General features: G+C 45.2%; 1 protein-coding gene across 1 annotated transcript in view; it reads left to right on the top strand.

The window, feature by feature from the left end:
* il11ra (interleukin 11 receptor, alpha) overlaps positions 1–19,686 on the top strand; it is a 34,703-nt gene extending 15,017 nt beyond the window's left edge. Inside the window, exons 7-10 of the mRNA XM_052515355.1 lie at positions 5,555–5,644; positions 10,156–10,249; positions 11,821–11,900; positions 16,696–19,686. Of these exons, the coding sequence (XP_052371315.1) occupies positions 5,555–5,644; positions 10,156–10,249; positions 11,821–11,899 (263 nt within the window). The 3' untranslated portion in view covers position 11,900; positions 16,696–19,686. The remainder of the gene's footprint in view (positions 1–5,554; positions 5,645–10,155; positions 10,250–11,820; positions 11,901–16,695) is intronic.
* Positions 19,687–22,084: the final 2,398 nt, after the last annotated feature.

The raw sequence follows: 22,084 nt of genomic DNA, 5'->3' as shown, positions 1-22,084 counted from the left end.
ATGCTCAATGGGTGACACGTCTGGTGAGTATGCAGGCCATGGAGGAGTGTGTTGTCCTGGCACCACCTGGCCAGGTCTCGGACCTCCTCCCTATATGCTAACTCATCGTCACCGGTGATCAGGCCTACCACCGTTGTGTTGTCAGCAAACTTAATGATGGTGTTGGAGTTGTGCTTGGCCATGCAGTCGTGGGTGAACAGGGAGTACAGGAGGGGACTGCAGGGAGTACAGGAGGGGACTGAGAACACATCCCTGGGGAGCTCCAGTGTTGAGGATCAGCGTGGCAGATGTGTTGTTCCCTACCCTCGCCACCAGGGGGCGGCCCGTCAGGAAGTCCAGGATCCAGTTGCAGAGGGAGGTGTTTAGTCCCAGGGTCCTTAGCTTATTGGTGAGCTTTGAGGGCACTATGGTGTTGAACGCTGAGCTGTAGTCAATGAACAGCATTCTCACAAAGGTGTTCCTTTTGTCCAAGGTGGGAAAGTGTGATTGATATTGCGTAATCTGTGGATCTGTTTTGGGTGGAATGTGAATTGGAGTGAGTCTAGGGTTTCAGCTAAAAAGTACATGTAGTATGCCGCTGATTTGTATCTGCAACAAGTAATATTTTCTTCATGCACATTCTTTAATATTCACATGAAAATCTGTTGCCAATTGGATGGAAACCTAGTTAGTGATCATATTTTCTTCATGCACATTCTTTAATATTCACATGAAAATCTGTCGCCAATTGGATGGAAACCTAGTTAGTGATCATATTTTTTTGCGATATTCATACCTGGAGACATTTGTAATTTAACACATTTTCTCCTATTTTTCTGCCGGTCCAGTCCAGGGTACATTGCGTACTGCTGCCCAGTGGCTCCCCCCTTGCCAAGGAGGGCTATCCAGGTGAATTTGGCTGTGTCCCAATCCAAAGGCAGCTGTCTGCTGCATCACTTGACATTCCACCAAGCACCAGATGTTTGTTTACATTGTAGAGGAACTACTGATAACAATTAAGTGGACAACTATCCCAACATGGAAATATCACCAATGACCAAGTAATAGATTCCATCTCCTTTTGACCTGTTAATGAATGAAGGTATCCTCCTCTCAACATTGCCTCTGGTCTGCTGCTCCATCGTTGTGGACACTGATACGTAGACTATGTGTGACATTTTAAATGTATTTCAGTCCAAATGTTCTATGTATTATGTCATGTTTCATGACCCCAGGAAGAGTAGTTGGTAATCTTGCTTGTTTGAAGGTGACCAAATACTTATTTTCCAACATAATTTGCAAATAAATTCATTAAAAATCCTACAATGTGATTTTCTGGATTTTTTCTTCTCATTTCGTCTGTCATAGTTGAAGTTGTACCTATGATGAAATTTACAGGCCTCTCTCATCTTTTTAAGTGGGAGAACTTGCACAATTGGTGGCTGACTAAATACTTTTTTGCCCCACTGTATCTGTAAATCGCAACTCGCAGATATGTGAGGCCTCTCTGAACTCAATACAACTCACAGATTCAAAAGTTTGGAGTCAGTTAGACATGTCCTTGTTTTTGTCCATTAAAATAACATCAATTTGATCAGAAATACAATGTAGACATTGTTCATGTTGTAAATGACTGTTGTAGCTGGAAAAGGCAGATTTTATTATGGAATATCTACATAGGAGTACAGAGGCCCATTATCAGCAACCATCACTCCTGTGTTCCAATGGCACGTTGTGTTAGCTAATCCAAGTTTATCATTTTAAAAGGATAATTCATCATTAGAAAACCCTTTTGCAATTACAGTGGGGAGACAAGTATTTGATACACTCTCGATTTTGCACGTTTTCCTACTTACAAAGCATGTAGAGGTCTAATTTTTATCATAGGTACACTTCAACTGTGAGAGACGGAATCTAAAACAAAAATCCAGAAAATCACATTGTATGATTTTTAAGTAATTAATTTGCATTTTATTGCATGACATAAGTATTTGATCACCTACCAACCAGTAAGAATTCCGGCTCTCACAGCCCTCCTGTTCTCCACTCATTACCTGTAATAAGTGCACCTGTTTGAACTCGTTACCTGTATAAAATACACCTGTCCACACACTCAATCAAACAGACTCCAACCTCTCCACAATGGCCAAGACCAGAGGGCTGTGTAAGGACATCAGGGATACAATTGTAGACCTGCACAAGGCTGGGATGGGCTACTGGACAATAGGCAAGCAGCTTGGTGAGAAGGCAACAACTGTTGGCGCAATTATTAGAAAATGGAATAAGTTCAAGATGACGGTCAATCACCCTCGGTCTGGGGCTCCATGCAAGATCTCACCTCGTGGGGCATCAATAATCATGAGGAAGGTGAGGGATCAGCCCAGAACTACACGGCAGGACCTGGTCAATGACCTGAAGAGAGCTGGGACCACAGTCTCAAAGAAAACCATTAGTAACACACTAAGTCGTCATGGATTAAAATCCTGCAGCGCACGCAAGGTCCCCCTGCTCAAGCCAGCGCATGTCCAGGCCCGTCTGAAGTTTGCCAATGACCATCTTGATGATCCAGAGGAGGAGAAGGTCATGTGGTCTGATGAGACAAAAATAGAGCTTTTTGGTCTAAACTCCACTCGCCGTGTTTGGAGGAGGAAGAAGGATGAGTACAACCCCAAGAACACCATCCCAACCGTGAAGCATGGAGGTGGAAATATCATTCTTTGGGGATGCTTTTCTGCAAAGGGGACAGGACGACTGCACCGTATTGAGGGGAGGATGGATGGGGCCATGTATTGCGAGATCTTGGCCAACAACCTCCTTCCCTCAGTAAGAGCATTGAAGATGGGTCATGGGTGGGTCTTCCAGCATGACAACGACCCGAAACAGACAGCCAGGGCAACTAAGGAGTGGAGCCGTAAGAAGCATCTCAAGGTCCTGGAGTGGCCTAGCCAGTCTTCAGACCTGAACCCAATAGAAAATCTTTGGTGGGAGCTGAAAGTCCGTATTGCCCAGCGACAGCCCCGAAACCTGAAGGATCTGGAGAAGGTCTGTATGGAGGAGTGGGCCAAAATCCCTGCTGCAGTGTGTGCAAACCTGGTCAAGAACTACAGGAAACGTATGATCTCTGTAATTGCAAACAAAGGTTTCTGTACCAAATATTAAGTTCTGCTTTTCTGATGTATCAAATACTCAAAACACATGCTTTGTAAGTAGGAAAACCTGCACAATCAGCAGTGTAACAAATACTTGTTCTCCCCATTGTATGTTAGCACAGCTGAAAACTGTTGCACTGAATGAAGAAGCAATAAAACTGGCCTTTAGACTAGTTGAGTATCTGGAGCATCAGCATTTGTGGGTTCGATTACAGGCTCAAAATGGCCAGAAATAAATACATTTCTCCTGAAACTCGTTAGTCTATTCTTGTTCTGAGAAATTAAGGCTATTCCATGCGAGAAATTGCCAAGAAACTGAAGATCTCGTACAATGTTGTGTACTACCTTCACAGAACTGCTCAAACTGCCTAGGCAAGAGGACAAGTACATTAGAGTGTCTAGTTTGAGAAACAGACGCCTCACAAGTCCTCAACTGGCAGCTTCATTAAATAGTACCCACAAAACACCAGTCTCAACGTCAACAGTGAAAAGGCGACTCTGGGAAGCTGGCTTTCTAGGCAGAGTTCCTCTTTCCATTGTCTGTGTTCTTTTGCCCAACTTAATATTTTATTTTTATTGGCCAGTCTGAGATATGGCTTTTTCTTTGTAAATCTGCCTAGAAGGCCAGCATCCCAGAGTCACCTCTTCACTGGTGACGTTGAGACCAATGTTTTCCGGGTACTATTTAATGAAGCTGCCAATAACTGTTTTAGGAATATCTACATGTGTTCTGGGAACGTTCTTGTAACATCAGGTGAATGTTTGTTGCCCCCTAAAATAAAGATTGTATAATCATCCACACAACTGGACAGTTCATCTTCTGTGATGTCCCCACAATGTTCCTTACAAACTGTAAACACAATGTAATGAAACATTCTGAGAACCTTATAAGAACAAACTAAATGTGTTCTGAGAACCTTTATAAGAACAGACTAAATGTGTTCTGAGAACCTTTAAAGAACAGACTAAATGTGTTCTGAGAACCTTATAAGAACAGACTAAATGTGTTCTGAGAACCTTATAAGAACAGACTAAATGTGTTCTGAGAACCTTATAAGAACAGACTAAATGTGTTCTGAGAACCTTATAAGAACAGACTAAATATGTTCTGAGAACCTTATAAGAACAGACTAAATGTGTTCTGAGAACCTTATAAGAACAGACTAAATGTGTTCTGAGAACCTTATAAGAACAGACTAAATGTGTTCTGAGAACCTTATAAGAACAGACTAAATGTGTTCTGAGAACCTTTATAAGAACAGACTAAATGTGTTCTGAGAACCTAATAAGATCAGACTAAATGTGTTCTGAGAACCTTATAAGAACAGACTAAATGTGTTCTGAGAACCTTATAAGAACAGACTAAATGTGTTCTGAGAACCTTATAAGAACAGACTAAATGTGTTCTGAGAACCTTATAAGAACAGACTAAATGTGTTCTGAGAACCTTATAAGAACAGACTAAATATGTTCTGAGAACCTTATAAGAACAGACTAAATGTGTTCTGAGGACCTTATAAGAACAGACTAAATGTGTTCTGAGAACCTTATAAGAACAGACTAAATATGTTCTGAGAACCTTATAAGAACAGACTAAATGTGTTCTGAGGACCTTATAAGAACAGACTAAATGTGTTCTGAGAACCTTATAAGAACAGACTAAATGTGTTCTGAGAACCTTATAAGAACAGACTAAATGTGTTCTGAGAACCTTATAAGAACAGACTAAATGTGTTCTGAGAACCTTTATAAGAACAGACTAAATGTGTTCTGAGAACCTAATAAGATCAGACTAAATGTGTTCTGAGAACCTTATAAGAACAGACTAAATGTGTTCTGAGAACCTTATAAGAACAGACTAAATGTGTTCTGAGAACCTTATAAGATCAGACTAAATGTGTTCTGAGAACCTTATAAGAACAGACTAAATGTGTTCTGGGAACCTTATAAGAACAGACTAAATGTGTTCTGAGAACCTTATAAGAACAGACTAAATGTGTTCTGAGAACCTTATAAGATCAGACTAAATGTGTTCTGAGAACCTTATAAGATCAGACTAAATGTGTTCTGAGAACCTTATAAGAACAGACTAAATGTGTTCTGAGAACCTTATAAGATGAGACTAAATGTGTTCTGAGAACCTTATAAGAACAGACTAAATGTGTTCTGAGAACATCCTTGCAACATTAGGTGAATATATTATATAAACATTGTATCATCATCAGTTTTTTGTGTTTTGAGAACATTTGCCTCAACCTAACGAATGTTCTGGGAACTGGCTGCATGGTGATTTCCTTTACTTTAGACATGGTCTTCAACTGGACCTTTATTAAACCCAGCACAGCGGTTGAATAGACTCTACTTTCTCACTACAGTTACTTGGTCTGAGGTGTTGGTAACAGGTCTAGTCTTTGTAAATCCTACAGGTAGTACTGCCGAGCCTACTGAAGAAACATTCCCTGTCGACTACAACGACACGGACGCAGACGCCTCTACAGCCAACACCAAGTCAGAGAGTAAGTATGCCTTGTCTGAGCCAGAACGTCACATAGAGCAGGAGTCTCTCTCCTGTTTCTGTAGCAGTAAGACTTGTCTGAGCCAGAATGTCACATAGAGCAGGAGTCTATCTCGTGTTTCTGTAGCAGGACACTAGTCTATCTCCTGTTGTCTTGTCTGAGCCAGGGCAGCTTGATGTACAGGACACCCCCTGGACAGGACACTAGTCAGTTAGCCTGGTCTGAACCAGAGCAGCGTGATGTACAGGACACCCCCTGGACAGGACACTAGTCAGTTAGCCTGGTCTGAACCAGAGCAGCGTGATGGACAGGACACCCCCTGGACAGGACACTAGTCAGTTAGCCTGGTCTGAACCAGAGCAGCGTGATGGACAGGACACCCCCTGGACAGGACACCCCCTGGACAGGACACCCCCTGGTCTTGATGTACGTCGTTGCTCCTCTTCCTACCTGCTGGACTCTTTCTGTTTTCAATGACCAACTACCAACTGGCCCTCCAAATTCTGCTGTCTTCAACCAGGATCTCAGATCACTGCCTCAATCGCCTGTATCCGAGAACCTTATAAGACCAGACTCAATGTCAAACGCTCCCTAAAACACTTCTGTGAGCAGGCCTTTCTAATCGACCTGGCCCGTTATAAGGACAGACTAATCCCGTCAGTTGAGGATGCCTGGTCATTCTTTAAAAAAGAACTTCACCATTTTGATAAGCATGTGTTCTGCAGAACCATAGAACAGATACAGAGCCCTTGGTTCTGAGAACCTGACTGCCCTCGACCAGCACTAAAACATCCTGTTCAGAACTGCAATAGCAGAACAGCCCCGTGAATGCAACTGTTCTGGAACAACCAATACAACAGTCAGTCAGGAAAGCTAAGGCCAGCTTCTAGGCAAACATCCTGTAGCTCAACTCATCAAAAAGTTCTGGGACACTGTTCCATGGAGAACAAGAGCACCTCCTCCCAGCTGCCCACTGCATGTTCTAGGAAACACGGTCTCCACCGATAAATCCATGATTATCGAAAACTTCAATAAGCACTTCTCAACGGCTGGCCATGCCTTCCGCCTGGCTACTCCAACCTCGGCCAACAGCTCCGCCCCCCCGTTTCCTCACCCAAGCCTCTCCAGGTTTCCACTAAATCAGATAGCAGATGTTCTGAAAGAGCTGCAAAACCTGGTCAAATCAGCTGGGCTTGTAAATCTGGACCCGCTATTTCTGAAACTATCTGCCGCCATTGAAACCCCTATTACCAGCCTGTTCAACCTCTCTTTCATATCGTCTGAGATCCCCAAGGATTGGAAAGCTGCCGCAGTCATCCCCTCTTCAAAGCCAGACACCAAGGCCCAAACTGCTATAGACCTATCTAAGGTTTTCAAAGCCAAGTCAACAAACAGGTCACTGACCATCTCGAATCCCACCGTACCTTCTCCGCTGTGCAATCTGGTTTCGAGCCGGTCACGGGTGCACCTCAGCCACACTCAAGGTACTAAATGATATCATAACCGCCATCGATAAAAGACAGTACTGTGCAGCCGACACTAGTCTATCTCTCTGTCAATCACCAAATTCTTGTCAGCAGACTCAACAGCCTCGGTTTTTCAATGACTGCCTTGCCTGGTTCACAGGACACTTTGCAGACAGAGTTCAGTGTGTCAAATCAGAGCAGCGTGATGGACTCTGGCACCCCTGGGGGGCCACAGGGTTCAATGCTCGCCTGGTCTCTGTATATATCAATGATGTTGCTCTTGTGATGGCGATTCAGGACACCTCTACGCAGACGACACCATTCTATATAGCCCGTCATTGGACACTCTACAAACCTCCAAACGAGCTTCAATGCCATACAGCACTCCTTCCGTGGCCTCCAACTGCTCTTAAACGCGAGTAAAACCAAATGCATGCTTTTCAACCGAGCTGCCTGCACCCGCATGCCCGACAGGATCACCACCCTGGATGGTTCCAACCTTGAATATGTGGACATCTATAAGTACCTGGTGTCTGGCTAGACTGCAAACTCTCCGTCCAGACTCACACAAACATCTCCAATCAAAAATGGAATCAGGTCACTAGTCTATTCCGCAACAAAGCCTCCTTCACTGCTGCCAACCAGTAAAACTGACTATCCTACGTCCTCGATGGATGTCATTTACAAAATGGACACTCCCAGCAAACTGGATGCAGGACACAGTGCCATCCTGGTCACAAAGCACCTTACCACCCACCACTGCAGTATGCTCTAGTCGGCTGGCCCTCACTACATATTCTGCTGGACCCACTGGCTCCAGGTCATTTACAAGTCCATGCAGGTAAAGCTCCGCCTTATCTCAGTTCACTGGTCACGATGGCAACACCCATCCAGAGCACGCGCTCCAGCAGGTGTATCTCACTGATCATCCCTAAAGCCAACACCTCATTTGGCCGCCTTTCAGTTCCAGTACTCTGCTGCCTGTGACTGGAACGAATTGCAAAAATCGCTGAGTTGAGACTTTTATCTCCCTCACCAACTTCAAACATCAGCTATCCGAGCAGCTAACCTCGCTGCAGCTGTACATAGTCTATAGGTAAATAGCTCACTTTTTCACCTACCTCATTCCCATACTGTTTTTATACTGTTTTTATTTATTTACTTTTCTGCTCTTTTGCACACAATATCTCTACCTGTACATGCCCATCTGATCATTTATCACTCCAGTGTTAATCTGCAAAATTGTATTATTCTCCTACCTCCTCATGCCTTTTGCACACTTGTATACACTGCCCATTTTTTCTACTGTGTTATTGACTTGCTAATTGTTTACTCCATGTAACTCTGTGTTGTCTGTTCACACTGCTACTTTATCTTGGCCAGGTCTCTTGCAAATGAGAACTTGTTCTCTCTCCTACCTGGTTAAATCAGGTGAAATAAAAAAATAAAAAAAAAAAATGGCAGAGAGTGCTGAGTAGGGAGAGGCAGAGAGTCTGAGAGAGAAGAGAGAGGAGAGAGGAGTCTCTCTAGAGAGAGAGAGAGAGAGAGAGAGAGAGGGAGGGAGGGGGAGAGAGAGAGAGAGAGAGAGAGAGAGAGAGAGAGAGAGAGCAATGGAGAGAGAGAAAGAGCTTTGATTAAATATTTAGTATCAGATCTCTGCTGTCCTGCCAGATGTTTTTTTATCTGCTGTTGCCAGATGTCCAGATCCTGTGGAAATACAGTTGTTTTATTTTATTTCATCACACAAGCATTGTACATTCTCTCTATATACATCGGTCTCTCTCTATATACATCAGTCTCTCTATATACATCAGTCTCTCTATATACATCGGTCTCTCTCTATATACATCAGTCTCTCTCTATATACATCAGTCTCTCTCTATATACATCAGTCTCTCTCTATATACATCAGTCTCTCTATATACATCAGTCTCTCTATACATCAGTCTCTCTCTATATACATCAGTCTCTCTATATACATCAGTCTCTCTATATACATCAGTCTCTCTCTATACATCAGTCTCTCTCTATATACATCAGTCTCTCTCTATACATCAGTCTCTCTCTATCCATCAGTCTCTCTATATACATCAGTCTCTCTCTATATACATCAGTCTCTCTCTATATACATCAGTCTCTCTCTATCCATCAGTCTCTCTCTATATACATCAGTCTCTCTCTATATACATCAGTCTCTCTCTATATACATCAGTCTCTCTCTATACATCAGTCTCTCTCTATATACATCAGTCTCTCTCTATATACATCAGTCTCTCTATATACATCAGTCTCTCTCTATATACATCAGTCTCTCTATATACATCAGTCTCTCTCTATATACATCAGTCTCTCTATATACATCAGTCTCTCTCTATATACATCAGTCTCTCTATATACATCAGTCTCTCTATATACATCAGTCTCTATATACATCAGTCTCTATATACATCAGTCTCTCTATATATACATCAGTCTCTATATATATACATCAGTCTCTCTCTATCCATCAGTCTCTCTCTATACACCGGTCTCTCTATACAGAACCAGTCAACAGTTTGAACACACCTACTCATTCCATAGTTTTTCTTTATTTTGACTATTTTCTATATTGTAGAATACTAGTGAAGACATCAAAACTATGAAATAACACATATGGAATCATGTAGTAACCAAAAAAGGTTTTAACAAATCAAAATATATCTTAAATTGGAGATTCTTCAAAGTAGTCACCCTTTGCCTTGATGACAGCTTTGCACACTCTTTGCATTCTCTCAACCAGCTTCACCTGGAATGCTTTTCCAAAACCTTTGTCTGGTACCGTACTTCAGTCATTATTTTTCAACCACAGATCTAACTCTTCAACCACAAATCTAACTGTTCTAGTAATCATTTGTAATGAAAATACATTTCATTTGTAAAGCTTCACACCGAAATGCGCTTAAGAAAATAATATACAAATAATAATAATGAAAAACAAATCCAAAACACAGAACATTGTACGCCGTGTCGTCTGATCCAGTGTTTTCTCTCTTCTGTCTCCTCTAGGCCCAGAGGATGATGGTGGCGGTCTGCTGATTCTACTGGCCCTGTTCGCTGGTATCATCCTGGCCCTGGTGTCCTCTCTATCGGTCCTCATGTGGTGAGATAGTATACCATTTATCTGGCCCTGGTGTCCTCTCTATCGGTCCTCATGTGGTGAGATAATATACCATTTATCTGGTCCTGGTGTCCTCTCTATCGGTCCTCATGTGGTGAGATAGTATACCATTTAACTGGTCCTGGTGTCCTCTCTATCGGTCCTCATGTGGTGAGATAGTATACCATTTATCTGGTCCTGGTGTCCTCTCTATCGGTCCTCATGTGGTGAGATAATATACCATTTATCTGGTCCTGGTGTCCTCTCTATCGGTCCTCATGTGGTGAGATAGTATACCATTTAACTGGTCCTGGTGTCCTCTCTATCGGTCCTCATGTGGTGAGATAGTATACCATTTATCTGGTCCTGGTGTCCTCTCTATCGGTCCTCATGTGGTGAGATAGTATACCATTTAACTGGTCCTGGTGTCCTCTCTATCGGTCCTCATGTGGTGAGATAGTATACCATTTATCTGGTCCTGGTGTCCTTCTATCGGTCCTCATGTGGTGAGATAGTATACCATTTATCTGGTCCTGGTGTCCTTTCTATCGGTCCTCATGTGGTGAGATAGTAAACCATTTAACTGGTCCTGGTGTCCTCTCTATCGGTCCTCATGTGGTGAGATATTATACCATTTAACTGGTCCTGGTGTCCTCTCTTCGGTCCTCATGTGGTGAGATAGTATACCATTTAACTGGTCCTGGTGTCCTCTCTATCGGTCCTCATGTGGTGAGATAGTATACCATTTAACTGGTCCTGGTGTCCTCTCTATCGGTCCTCATGTGGTGAGATAGTATACCATTTATCTGGTCCTGGTGTCCTCTCTATCGGTCCTCATGTGGTGAGATAGTATACCATTTATCTGGTCCTGGTGTCCTCTCTATCGGTCCTCATGTGGTGAGATAGTATACCATTTATCTGGTCCTGGTGTCCTCTCTATCGGTCCTCATGTGGTGAGATAGTATACCATTTAACTGGTCCTGGTGTCCTCTCTATCGGTCCTCATGTGGTGAGATAGTATACCATTTATCTGGTCCTGGTGTCCTCTCTATCGGTCCTCATGTGGTGAGATAGTATACCATTTAACTGGTCCTGGTGTCCTCTCTATCGGTCCTCATGTGGTGAGATAGTATACCATTTATCTGGTCCTGGTGTCCTCTCTATCGGTCCTCATGTGGTGAGATAATATACCATTTATCTGGTCCTGGTGTCCTCTCTATCGGTCCTCATGTGGTGAGATAGTATACCATTTAACTGGTCCTGGTGTCCTCTCTATCGGTCCTCATGTGGTGAGATAGTATACCATTTATCTGGTCCTGGTGTCCTCTCTATCGGTCCTCATGTGGTGAGATAGTATACCATTTATCTGGTCCTGGTGTCCTCTCTATCGGTCCTCATGTGGTGAGATAATATACCATTTAACTGGTCCTGGTGTCCTCTATCTCATATAATAAGATCCGTATACCTGTTATCCTAGTCTAAATCACACACACTGTAATACACAGTTTCTATAGCAAGTGAATTTAAACATTTATTCACATGTAAATATTAATCTTATTTTGTTTTCAATATAGGGTGAGGCAACGGAGGCGGGACAATGTGACAAAACAGGAACTAACCTCAATGGTGAAGATGAAGTCCATGCCAATCTAAAGTGAGCAAGCCTTGACCTCTAACCTCTAAACCTTATCACTGACCACTAAACTCTAACCCTTAACACTGACCTCTAACCCTTATTACTGAACTCTAACCTATCATCCTTATCACTGACCTCTAACCTATAACCCTTATCACTGACCTCTAACCCTTATCACTGACCTCTAACCTCTAAAAAGAGTGCTCGCAATTTCAACCACCCACTGCACATTTACCATGTAATATGGTTGAATCAAGCCATACCACTAGATCACCTGTAGTCCCCACACAGAGACACGTACAATGCTCTCCCTCGCCCTCCATTTGGCAAATCTGACCATAACTCCATCCTCCTGATTCCCGCTATAACAAGTAAAAACTCAAACAGGAAGTACCAGTGACGTGTTCAATTCGAAGCAGTCCAATGAAACAGATGCTAAGCTACAGGACTGTTTTGCTACAACAGACAGGAATACGGGATTCATCTGATGGCATTGAGGAGTATATGTGCATTAATGACGTCGTCCCCACAGTGACTGTACGTACATATCCCAACCAGAAGCCATGGATTACAGGCAACATCCTCACTGAGCTATAGGCCGCTTTCAAGGAGCTGTTACACTAATCCGGACGCTTATAATAAATACTGCTATGCCCTCCGACAAACCACCAAACAGGCAAAGCATCAATACAGGACTAAGATTGCATCCTACTACATCAGCTCTGACGCTCGTCAGATGTAGCAGGGCTTGAAAACTATTACAGACTACAAAGGGAAACCCAGCCACGAGCTGCCCAGTGATGTGAGCCTACCAGACGAGCTAAATGCCTTCTATGCTTGCTTCAAGGCAAGGAACATTGAACCATGCATGAGAGCAACAGCTGTTCCAGACGACTGTGTATTCACACTCTCTGTAGCCGACATGAGAAAGACCTTTAAACAGGTCAACATTCACAAGGCCGCAGGGCCAGACAGATTAGCAGGACGGTTGCTCCGGGCATGTGCTGATCAACTGGCAGGTGTTTTCACTGATATTTTCAACCTCTCACTGATCCAGTCTGTAATACCAACATGTTTCAAGCAGACTACCATAGTCCCTGTGCCCAAGAACACCAATTTAACCTGCCTAAATGCACTTACGTCTGTAGCCATGAAGTGCTTTGAAAGGCTGGTAATGGCTCACATCAACACCATCATCCCAAACACACTAGACCCACTCCAATTTCCATACCACCCTAACAGATCCACAGATGATGCAATCTTTATTGCACTCCACACTGCCCTTTCTCACCTGGACAAAAGGAACACCTACATGAGAATGCTATTCATTGATTACAGCTCAGCTTTCAACACCATAGTGTCTCAAAGCTCATCACTAAGCTAAGGACCCTGGGACTAAACACCTCCCTCTGCAACAGGATCCTGGACTTCCTGATGGGCCGCCCCCAGGTGGTAAGGGTAGGTAACAACGCATCTGCCACACTGACCTTCAGCACGGGGGTCCTTCAGGGGTGCGTGTTTAGTCCCCTCCAAACTCCCTGTACATCCACAATGTGTGGCCGCACACCGACTCCAACACCATCTTTAAGTTTGCTGACGACGCGGCGGTTGTAGGCCTGATCACGCGGCGGTTGTAGGCCTGATCACGCGGCGGTTGTAGGCCTGATCACGCGGCGGTTGTAGGCCTGATCACGCGGCGGTTGTAGGCCTGACCACGCGGCGGTTGTAGGCCTGATCACGCGGCGGTTGTAGGCCTGACCACGCGGCGGTTGTAGGCCTGACCACGCGGCGGTTGTAGGCCTGACCACGCGGCGGTTGTAGGCCTGATCACGCGGCGGTTGTAGGCCTGATCACGCGGCGGTTGTAGGCCTGACCACACGGCGGTTGTAGGCCTGATCACGCGGCGGTTGTAGGACTGATCACGCGGCGGTTGTAGGCCTGATCACGCGGCGGTTGTAGGCCTGACCACACGGCGGTTGTAGGCCTGATCACACGGCGGTTGTAGGCCTGATCACGCGGCGGTTGTAGGCCTGATCACACGGCGGTTGTAGGCCTGATCACGCGGCGGTTGTAGGCCTGATCACACGGTGGTCGTAGGCCTGATCACAGATGACAATGAGTCTATAGGGAGGAGGTCAGACACCTGGCAGTGTCAGCAAGACAAAGGAGCTGATCGTGGACTATAGAAAATGGAGGGCCGAGCATGCCCCCATTCACATCGACGGGGCTGTAGTGGGGTTGAGAGCTTCAAGTCCACATCAAAAAGGATCTATCACGGTTCACACACACCAACACAGTCATGAAGAGGTCACAACAACACCTCTTCCTCCTCAGGAGCCTGACAAATTTGGGCCTGGGCCCTCAGATCCTCAAAACGTTATACTGCTGCACCATTGAGAGCATCTTGACTGGCTACATCACTGGGGCTGAGTTCCCCACCATCCAGGTCCTCTGTACCAGGCGGTGTCAGAGGAAGGCACTAAAAGTTATCAAAGACTCCAGCCCCCATAAACGATTCTCTCTGCTACAGCACAGAAAGCATTACCGATGTACCAAGTCTGGAACCAACAGGACCCTGAACAGCTTCTACCCCCAAGCCATAAGACTGTTGAATAGTTAACCACCTGAACTATCAATACCTCAATTACCTCGTACCCCTGCACATCGAGGAGAGAGAAGGGAAGAGGAGGAGAGAGAAGGGAATTGGAGGAGAGAGAAGGGAATTGGAGGAGAGAGAAGGGAAGAGGAGGAGAGAGAAGGGAAGATGAGGAGAGAGAAGGGAAGAGGAGGAGAGGGAAGGGAAGAGGAGGAGAGGGAAGGGAAGAGGAGGAGAGAGAAGGGAATTGGAGGAGAGAGAAGGGAAGAGGAGGAGAGAGAAGGGAAGAGGAGGAGAGAGAAGGGAAGAGGGGGAGAGAGAAGGGAAGAGGAGGAGAGAGAAGGGAAGAGGAGGAGAGAGAAGGGAAGAGGAGGAGAGAGAAGGGAAGAGGAGGAGAGAGAAGGGAAGAGGAGGAGAGAGAAGGGAAGGGAGGAGAGGAGGGAAGAGGAGGAGAGAGAAGGGAATTGGAGGAGAGAGAAGGGAAGGGAGGAGAGAGAAGGGAAGAGGAGGAGAGAGAAGGGAAGAGGAGGAGAGAGAAGGGAAGAGGAGGAGAGAGGGAAGAGGAGGGAAGAGAGGAGGAGAGAGAAGGGAAGAGGAGGAGAGAGAAGGGAAGAGGAGGAGAGAGAAGGGAAGAGGAGGAGAGAGAAGGGAATTGGAGGAGAGAGAAGGGAAGAGGAGGAGAGAGAAGGGAAGAGGAGGAGAGAGAAGGGAAGAGGAGGAGAGAGAAGGGAAGAGGAGGAGAGAGAAGGGAAGAGGAGGAGAGAGAAGGGAAGAGGAGGAGAGAGAAGGGAAGAGGAGGAGAGAGAAGGGAAGAGGAGGAGAGAGAAGGGAAGAGGAGGAGAGAGAAGGGAAGAGGAGGAGAGAGAAGGGAAGAGGAGGAGAGAGAAGGGAATTGGAGGAGAGAGAAGGGAAGAGGAGGAGAGAGAAGGGAAGAGGAGGAGAGAGAAGGGAAGAGGAGGAGAGAGAAGGGAATTGGAGGAGAGAGAAGGGAAGAGGAGGAGAGAGAAGGGAAGAGGAGGAGAGAGAGAGAAGGGAAGAGGAGGAGAGAGGGAAGAGGAGGAGAGAGAAGGGAAGAGGAGGAGAGAGAAGGGAAGAGGAGGAGAGAGAAGGGAAGAGGAGGAGAGAGAAGGGAAGAGGAGGAGAGAGAAGGGAAGAGGAGGAGAGAGAAGGGAAGAGGAGGAGAGAGAAGGGAAGAGGAGGAGAGAGAAGGGAATTGGAGGAGAGAGAAGGGAAGAGGAGGAGAGAGAAGGGAAGAGGAGGAGAGAGAAGGGAAGAGGAGGAGAGAGAAGGGAAGAGGAGGAGAGAGAAGGGAAGAGGAGGAGAGAGAAGGGAAGAGGAGGAGAGAGAAGGGAAGAGGAGGAGAGAGAAGGGAAGAGGAGGAGAGAGAAGGGAAGATGAGGAGAGAGAAGGAAAGAGGAGGAGATAGAAGGGAAGAGGAGGAGAGAGAGAAGAGAACAACACATAAATCACATGTAATAATGCCTTTCTCTGACAGACAGGCCCTGCATAATGACAGAGGCCGGGTGATGAATATAGAGAAGACAGACAGACAGAGAGACAGGGTTGTAGTAAAAAACAACTCCTCTTCATATATTATAGTTAGTTCCTCTTCCATTTTTGTTACTCATTGGGTATTTATTATTACTTTTTATACTTTTCTATTATTTCTCTATTTTCTTTCTCTCTGTGTTGTTGGGAAGGGACCTTAAGTAAACATTTCACTGTTAGTCTATACCTGTTGTTTACCAAGCATGTGACAAGATGTGATTTGACTAACCCCAACTCTCATCCACCCACAGTACTACTGAACCCATCTGTGATCTCTACGAGTTGGTGTGAAGATAGCTTTTGTGGCCTCGTATTGTAGCCTCGTATTGTGGCCTCGTATTGTAGGCTCGTATTGTGGCCTCGTATTGTAGCCTCGTATTGTAGCCTCGTATTGTAGCCTCGTATTGTGGCCTCGTATTGTAGGCTCGTATTGTGGCCTCGTATTGTAGCCTCGTATTGTAGCCTCGTATTGTAGCCTCGTATTGTCTATCTGTCTGTCCGTCCGTCCGTCCGTCCGTCCGTCCGTCTGTCTATCCGTCTGTCTGTCTGTCTGTCTGTCTGTCTGTCTGTCTGTCTGTCTGTCTGTCTGTCTGTCTGTCTGTCTGTCTGTCTGTCTGTCTTCCTTCCCCCTTCTCTCCTCCTATCTAACCTCCTCCCTCCTCTTCTCAGCCTAGGTTGGCCCCTCCTCTCAGCCCTTATAGGGCCTCTTGTCTCCACCAGGCCACACCCCCAACAGATGGGTGCAGCATCCACACAACACGACCCACAATCCACCATGCTACCCGCAAGCCATCTGGGACGTGTGCCGTGCCTGATCGCTGCCTGCCAACGAACAGATATGTTGCAACCAATGACTGACTCCTCCCACTGGAGTTTAACATCATCTGATTGGCTATGAGGCTCAACACTACGTACTGTACAGTATGGAGCACCAACTAACAACATACCTGTCCTCCTCCCCTGAACTTCACTGACCGAACCAGGTATAGGTTCTGGTCTCTACCTTTCACATCATTTTCCTTTCTGTGTACCTGATGATCTCATGGTCCTTCATTCATTTCAACTGTAAGAAGCATCACAGGGCATTATTGTATAGACCGATTGGCATTATAAACTGTTTTAGACTGTTTATGAAGAGGGTATAGATAGATAGATTGGCATTATAAACTGTTTTAGACTGTTTATGAAGAGGGTATAGATAGATAGATTGGCATTATAAACTGTTTTAGACTGTTTATGAAGAGGGTATAGATAGATAGATTGGCATTATAAACTGTTTTAGACTGTTTATGAAGAGGGTATAGATAGATAGATTGGCATTATAAACTGTTTTAGACTGTTTATGAAGAGGGTATAGATAGATAGATTGGCATTCTGCAGAATAGAGACTGCAATTCAGAGGAGAAGGAACGGACTGCAAACAAGGCTGCTGCTATTGGTCATCGGATGAAAAAGGAGGGAACAGAGTTTTGGCCATATCCATGCTGGCCAATCACTAGCAGTGTCTGGATGACGTCATAACTTCCTGTATATCTGCATAGTTGCGTTAAATGAGTCAATGGAACGAAGATGTTTTATTGACCAGACTGGAACACATTCAACAATCTGATCTAACAAAATAGGTTTTCGTCAAATCTGTCATGATTTATGTATTGTAACAAAGCCCACAATGTGGTTACTTACAGACTCCACCAGACTAGACTAGACTCCACCAGACTAGACTCCACCAGACTAGACTCCACCAGACTAGACTAGACTCCACCAGACTAGACTCCACCAGACTAGACTCCACCAGACTAGACTCCACCAGACTAGAGGAGACTAGACTCCACCAGACTAGACTAGACTCCACCAGACTAGACTCCACCAGACTAGACTAGACTCCACCAGACTAGACTCCACCAGACTAGACTAGACTCCACCAGACTAGACTCCACCAGACTAGACTCCACCAGACTAGACTAGACTCCACCAGACTAGACTCCACCAGACTAGACTCCACCAGACTAGACTCCACCAGACTAGAGGAGACTAGACTCCACCAGACTAGAGTAGACTAGACTCCACCAGACTAGAGTAGACTAGACTCCACCAGACTAGAGTAGACTAGACTCCACCAGACTAGAGTAGACTAGACTCCACCAGACTAGAGTAGACTAGACTCCACCAGACTAGACTCCACCAGACTAGAGGAGACTAGACTCCACCAGACTAGAGTAGACTAGACTCCACCAGACTAGAGTAGACTAGACTCCACCAGACTAGAGTAGACTAGACTCCACCAGACTAGAGTAGACTAGACTCCACCAGACTAGAGGAGACTAGACTCCACCAGACTAGACTAGACTCCACCAGACTAGAGTAGACTAGACTCCACCAGACTAGAGGAGACTAGACTCCACCAGACTAGACTAGACTCCACCAGACTAGAGTAGACTAGACTCCACCAGACTAGACTCCACCAGACTAGACTAGACTCCACCAGACTAGAGTAGACCAGACTCGACTCCACCAGACCAGACTAGAGTAAACCAGACTAGAGTAGACCAGACTCGACTCCACCAGACCGGACTAGAGTAGACCAGACTAGAGTAGACCAGACTAGAGTAGACCAGACTCGACTCCACCAGACCGGACTAGAGTAGACCAGACTAGACTAGAGTAAACCAGACTAGACTAGACTCCACCAGACCAGACCAGACTAGACTCTACAGAGTCCCAGCCCTGACAACCTTTACAGTTCATGACCCCCCATGGCCAAGACATCTACAAAGCCCCAGCCCTGACAACCTTTACAGTTCATGACCCCCCATGGCCAAGACATCTACAAAGCCCCAGCCCTGACAACCTTTACAGTTTCATGACCCCCCATGGCCAAGACAGATGAATAATATGGTTACCCTCTCACCGTCACCCATTATGAGAGGGATTTAAACACTTCAGATACAACCAGCATGACATCAGTTCTCGTCCCTCCCATTTCCCAACATCCCACAGTGTTATTCTGCTCTAAATGACAGTGATGTTATTGGTTGGTTCTTCACATCGCTGTGTCGTCATGGGAAACACAACGTGCCTTTGCTCAAACTTCCTTTCTGAGATGATTTCACAACTGTAATGTTCTCTCAAGCTATTACCTATGCATGGATCCTATTGAAGCTTGGTGTATGTTGTATTCTATATTATATTAACCAACAGAATGAAATAGTTCCTATATATTATGTCTTGTTTTGTTGTTGAGATCTTTAGCTAAACTGTTATCTATGCAGATCTTTAGCTAAAACTGTTACCTATGCACCATTCCCCAGTCAATGATATGAAGCTCAAATACAGTATGTACATATTTCCCAGTCTGTATATTCGTCCCAAATGGCACCCTGTTCCCGTAGTGCTCTAGTGTTGACCAGGCCCATGCAGCTCTGGTCAACAGTAGTGTCCTCTAATAGAGATTAGGGTGCCATGTGGGAAACATGTCCTTTTCAACACACGATCATGTTGTTTTCATGATTCATAGTAATTAATCATATTTTGTTTTCTGTTTTCTGAGATAATGATCGACGGAAAGTGATTGTCTCATTGATAATCAAAGTGAACATAAGCAAAGTATGATTTTTAAAATTCAAACCCTGATTTAATAGCAATATTTCAAATCCAGGCGAATTGAACTTCAGACTTAAAGATGTGTTTGTGATGGATAATGTTTGCCCTACCTCTAACAATACATTGTGTTATCTGTGCCAAAGCCTTGCTATGCATATAGAAAATGGCAACTTTTATGTTCATGAGTCATGAGTCACCCCCTAGATGTCCTTTAGAGGTCATCCACCGTTTCCATAACATACTGAATCCTACAGCTGTCACCATTCAGTTCCCATAACATACTGAATCATTCAGTTCCCATTCAGTTCCCATAACATACTGAATCCTACAGCTGTTACCATTCAGTTCCCATAACATACTGAATCCTACAGCTGTCACCATTCAGTTCCCATAACATACTGAATCCTACAGCTGTCACCATTCAGTTCCCATAACATACTGAATCCTACAGCTGTTACCATTCAGTTCCCATAACATACTGAATCCTACAGCTGTCACCATTCAGTTCCCATAACATACTGAATCCTACAGCTGTCACCATTCAGTTCCCATAACATACTGAATCCTACAGCTGTTACCATTCAGTTCCCATAACATACTGAATCCTACAGCTGTCACCATTCAGTTCCCATAACATACTGAATCCTACAGCTGTCACCATTCAGTTCCCATAACATACTGAATCCTACAGCTGTCACCATTCAGTTCCCATAACATACTGAATCCTACAGCTGTCACCATTCAGTTCCCATAACATACTGAATCCTACAGCTGTCACCATTCAGTTCCCATAACATACTGAATCCTACAGCTGTCACCATTCAGTTCCCATAACATACTGAATCCTACAGCTGTCACCATTCAGTTCCCATAACATACTGAATCCTACAGCTGTTACCATTCAGTTTCCATAACGTACTGAATCCTACAGCTGTCACCATTCAGTTCCCATAACATACTGAATCCTACAGCTGTCACCATTCAGTTCCCATAACGTACTGAATCCTACAGCTGTCACCATTCAGTTTCCATAACATACTGAATCCTACAGCTGTCACCATTCAGTTCCCATAACATACTGAATCCTACAGCTGTCACCATTCAGTTCCCATAACATACTGAATCCTACAGCTGTTACCATTCAGTTCCCATAACATACTGAATCCTACAGCTGTCACCATTCAGTTCCCATAACATACTGAATCCTACAGCTGTTACCATTCAGTTCCCATAACATACTGAATCCTACAGCTGTCACCATTCAGTTCCCATAACATACTGAATCCTACAGCTGTCACCATTCAGTTCCCATAACATACTGAATCCTACAGCTGTCACCATTCAGTTTCCATAACATACTGAACCCTACAGCTGTTACCATTCAGTTCCCATAACATACTGAATCATACAGCTGTTACCATTCAGTTCCCATAACATACTGAATCCTACAGCTGTCACCATTCAGTTCCCATAACATACTGAATCCTACAGCTGTCACCATTCAGTTCCCATAACATACTGAATCCTACAGCTGTCAGACTTCAAGTAGAGTCAGTACAAGTTATACACAAGATATCCCATCAGACTATAGTAGCATCGAGACTCTCTGATTTGTCTGACAGTCACCTGAGATGTCATTTTAACCAGAGATGCTCAGGAAAGATATTCAATAGACACTGACGACGGCCATGTTGTCTCCTGACGATGGCCATGTTGTCTCCTGACGACGGCCATGTTGTCTCCTGACGACGGCCATGTTGTCTCCTGACGACGGCCATGTTGTCTCCTGACGACGGCCATGTTGTCTCCTGACGACGGCCATGTTGTCTCCTGACGACGGCCATGTTGTCTCCTGACGACGGCCATGTTGTCTCCTGACGACGGCCATGTTGTCTCCTGACGACGGCCATGTTGTCTCCTGACGACGGCCATGTTGTCTCCTGACGACGGCCATGTTGTCTCCTGACGACGGCCATGTTGTCTCCTGACGACGGCCATGTTGTCTCCTGACGACGGCCATGTTGTCTCCTGACGACGGCCATGTTGTCTCCTGACGACGGCCATGTTGTCTCCTGACGACGGCCATGTTGTCTCCTGACGACGGCCATGTTGTCTCCTGACGACGGCCATGTTGTCTCCTGACGACGGCCATGTTGTCTCCTGACGACGGCCATGTTGTCTCCTGACGACGGCCATGTTGTCTCCTGACGACGGCCATGTTGTCTCCTGACGACGGCCATGTTGTCTCCTCCACCAGAGCAACATGGATCACATCGCTCTGCGTGGCTGTCTGATTAAATGTTCTCTCCGACCGTCACACAGATGTGATGGTCGGACACATGGGTGACAATGGTGTTTTTACCTGACAGTACTGTAGGGACCAGGTTGAAGAGAGTTAGGGTTGTTGTGATGGTTAGGGTTGTTGTGATGGTTAGGGTTGTTGTGATGGTTAGGGTTG

The sequence above is a fragment of the Oncorhynchus keta genome, unplaced genomic scaffold (genome assembly GCF_023373465.1).
Source record: "Oncorhynchus keta strain PuntledgeMale-10-30-2019 unplaced genomic scaffold, Oket_V2 Un_scaffold_2376_pilon_pilon, whole genome shotgun sequence".
Classification (NCBI taxonomy): Eukaryota; Metazoa; Chordata; class Actinopteri; order Salmoniformes; family Salmonidae; genus Oncorhynchus; species Oncorhynchus keta.
This window is presented reverse-complemented; position numbering and strand designations above follow the sequence as displayed.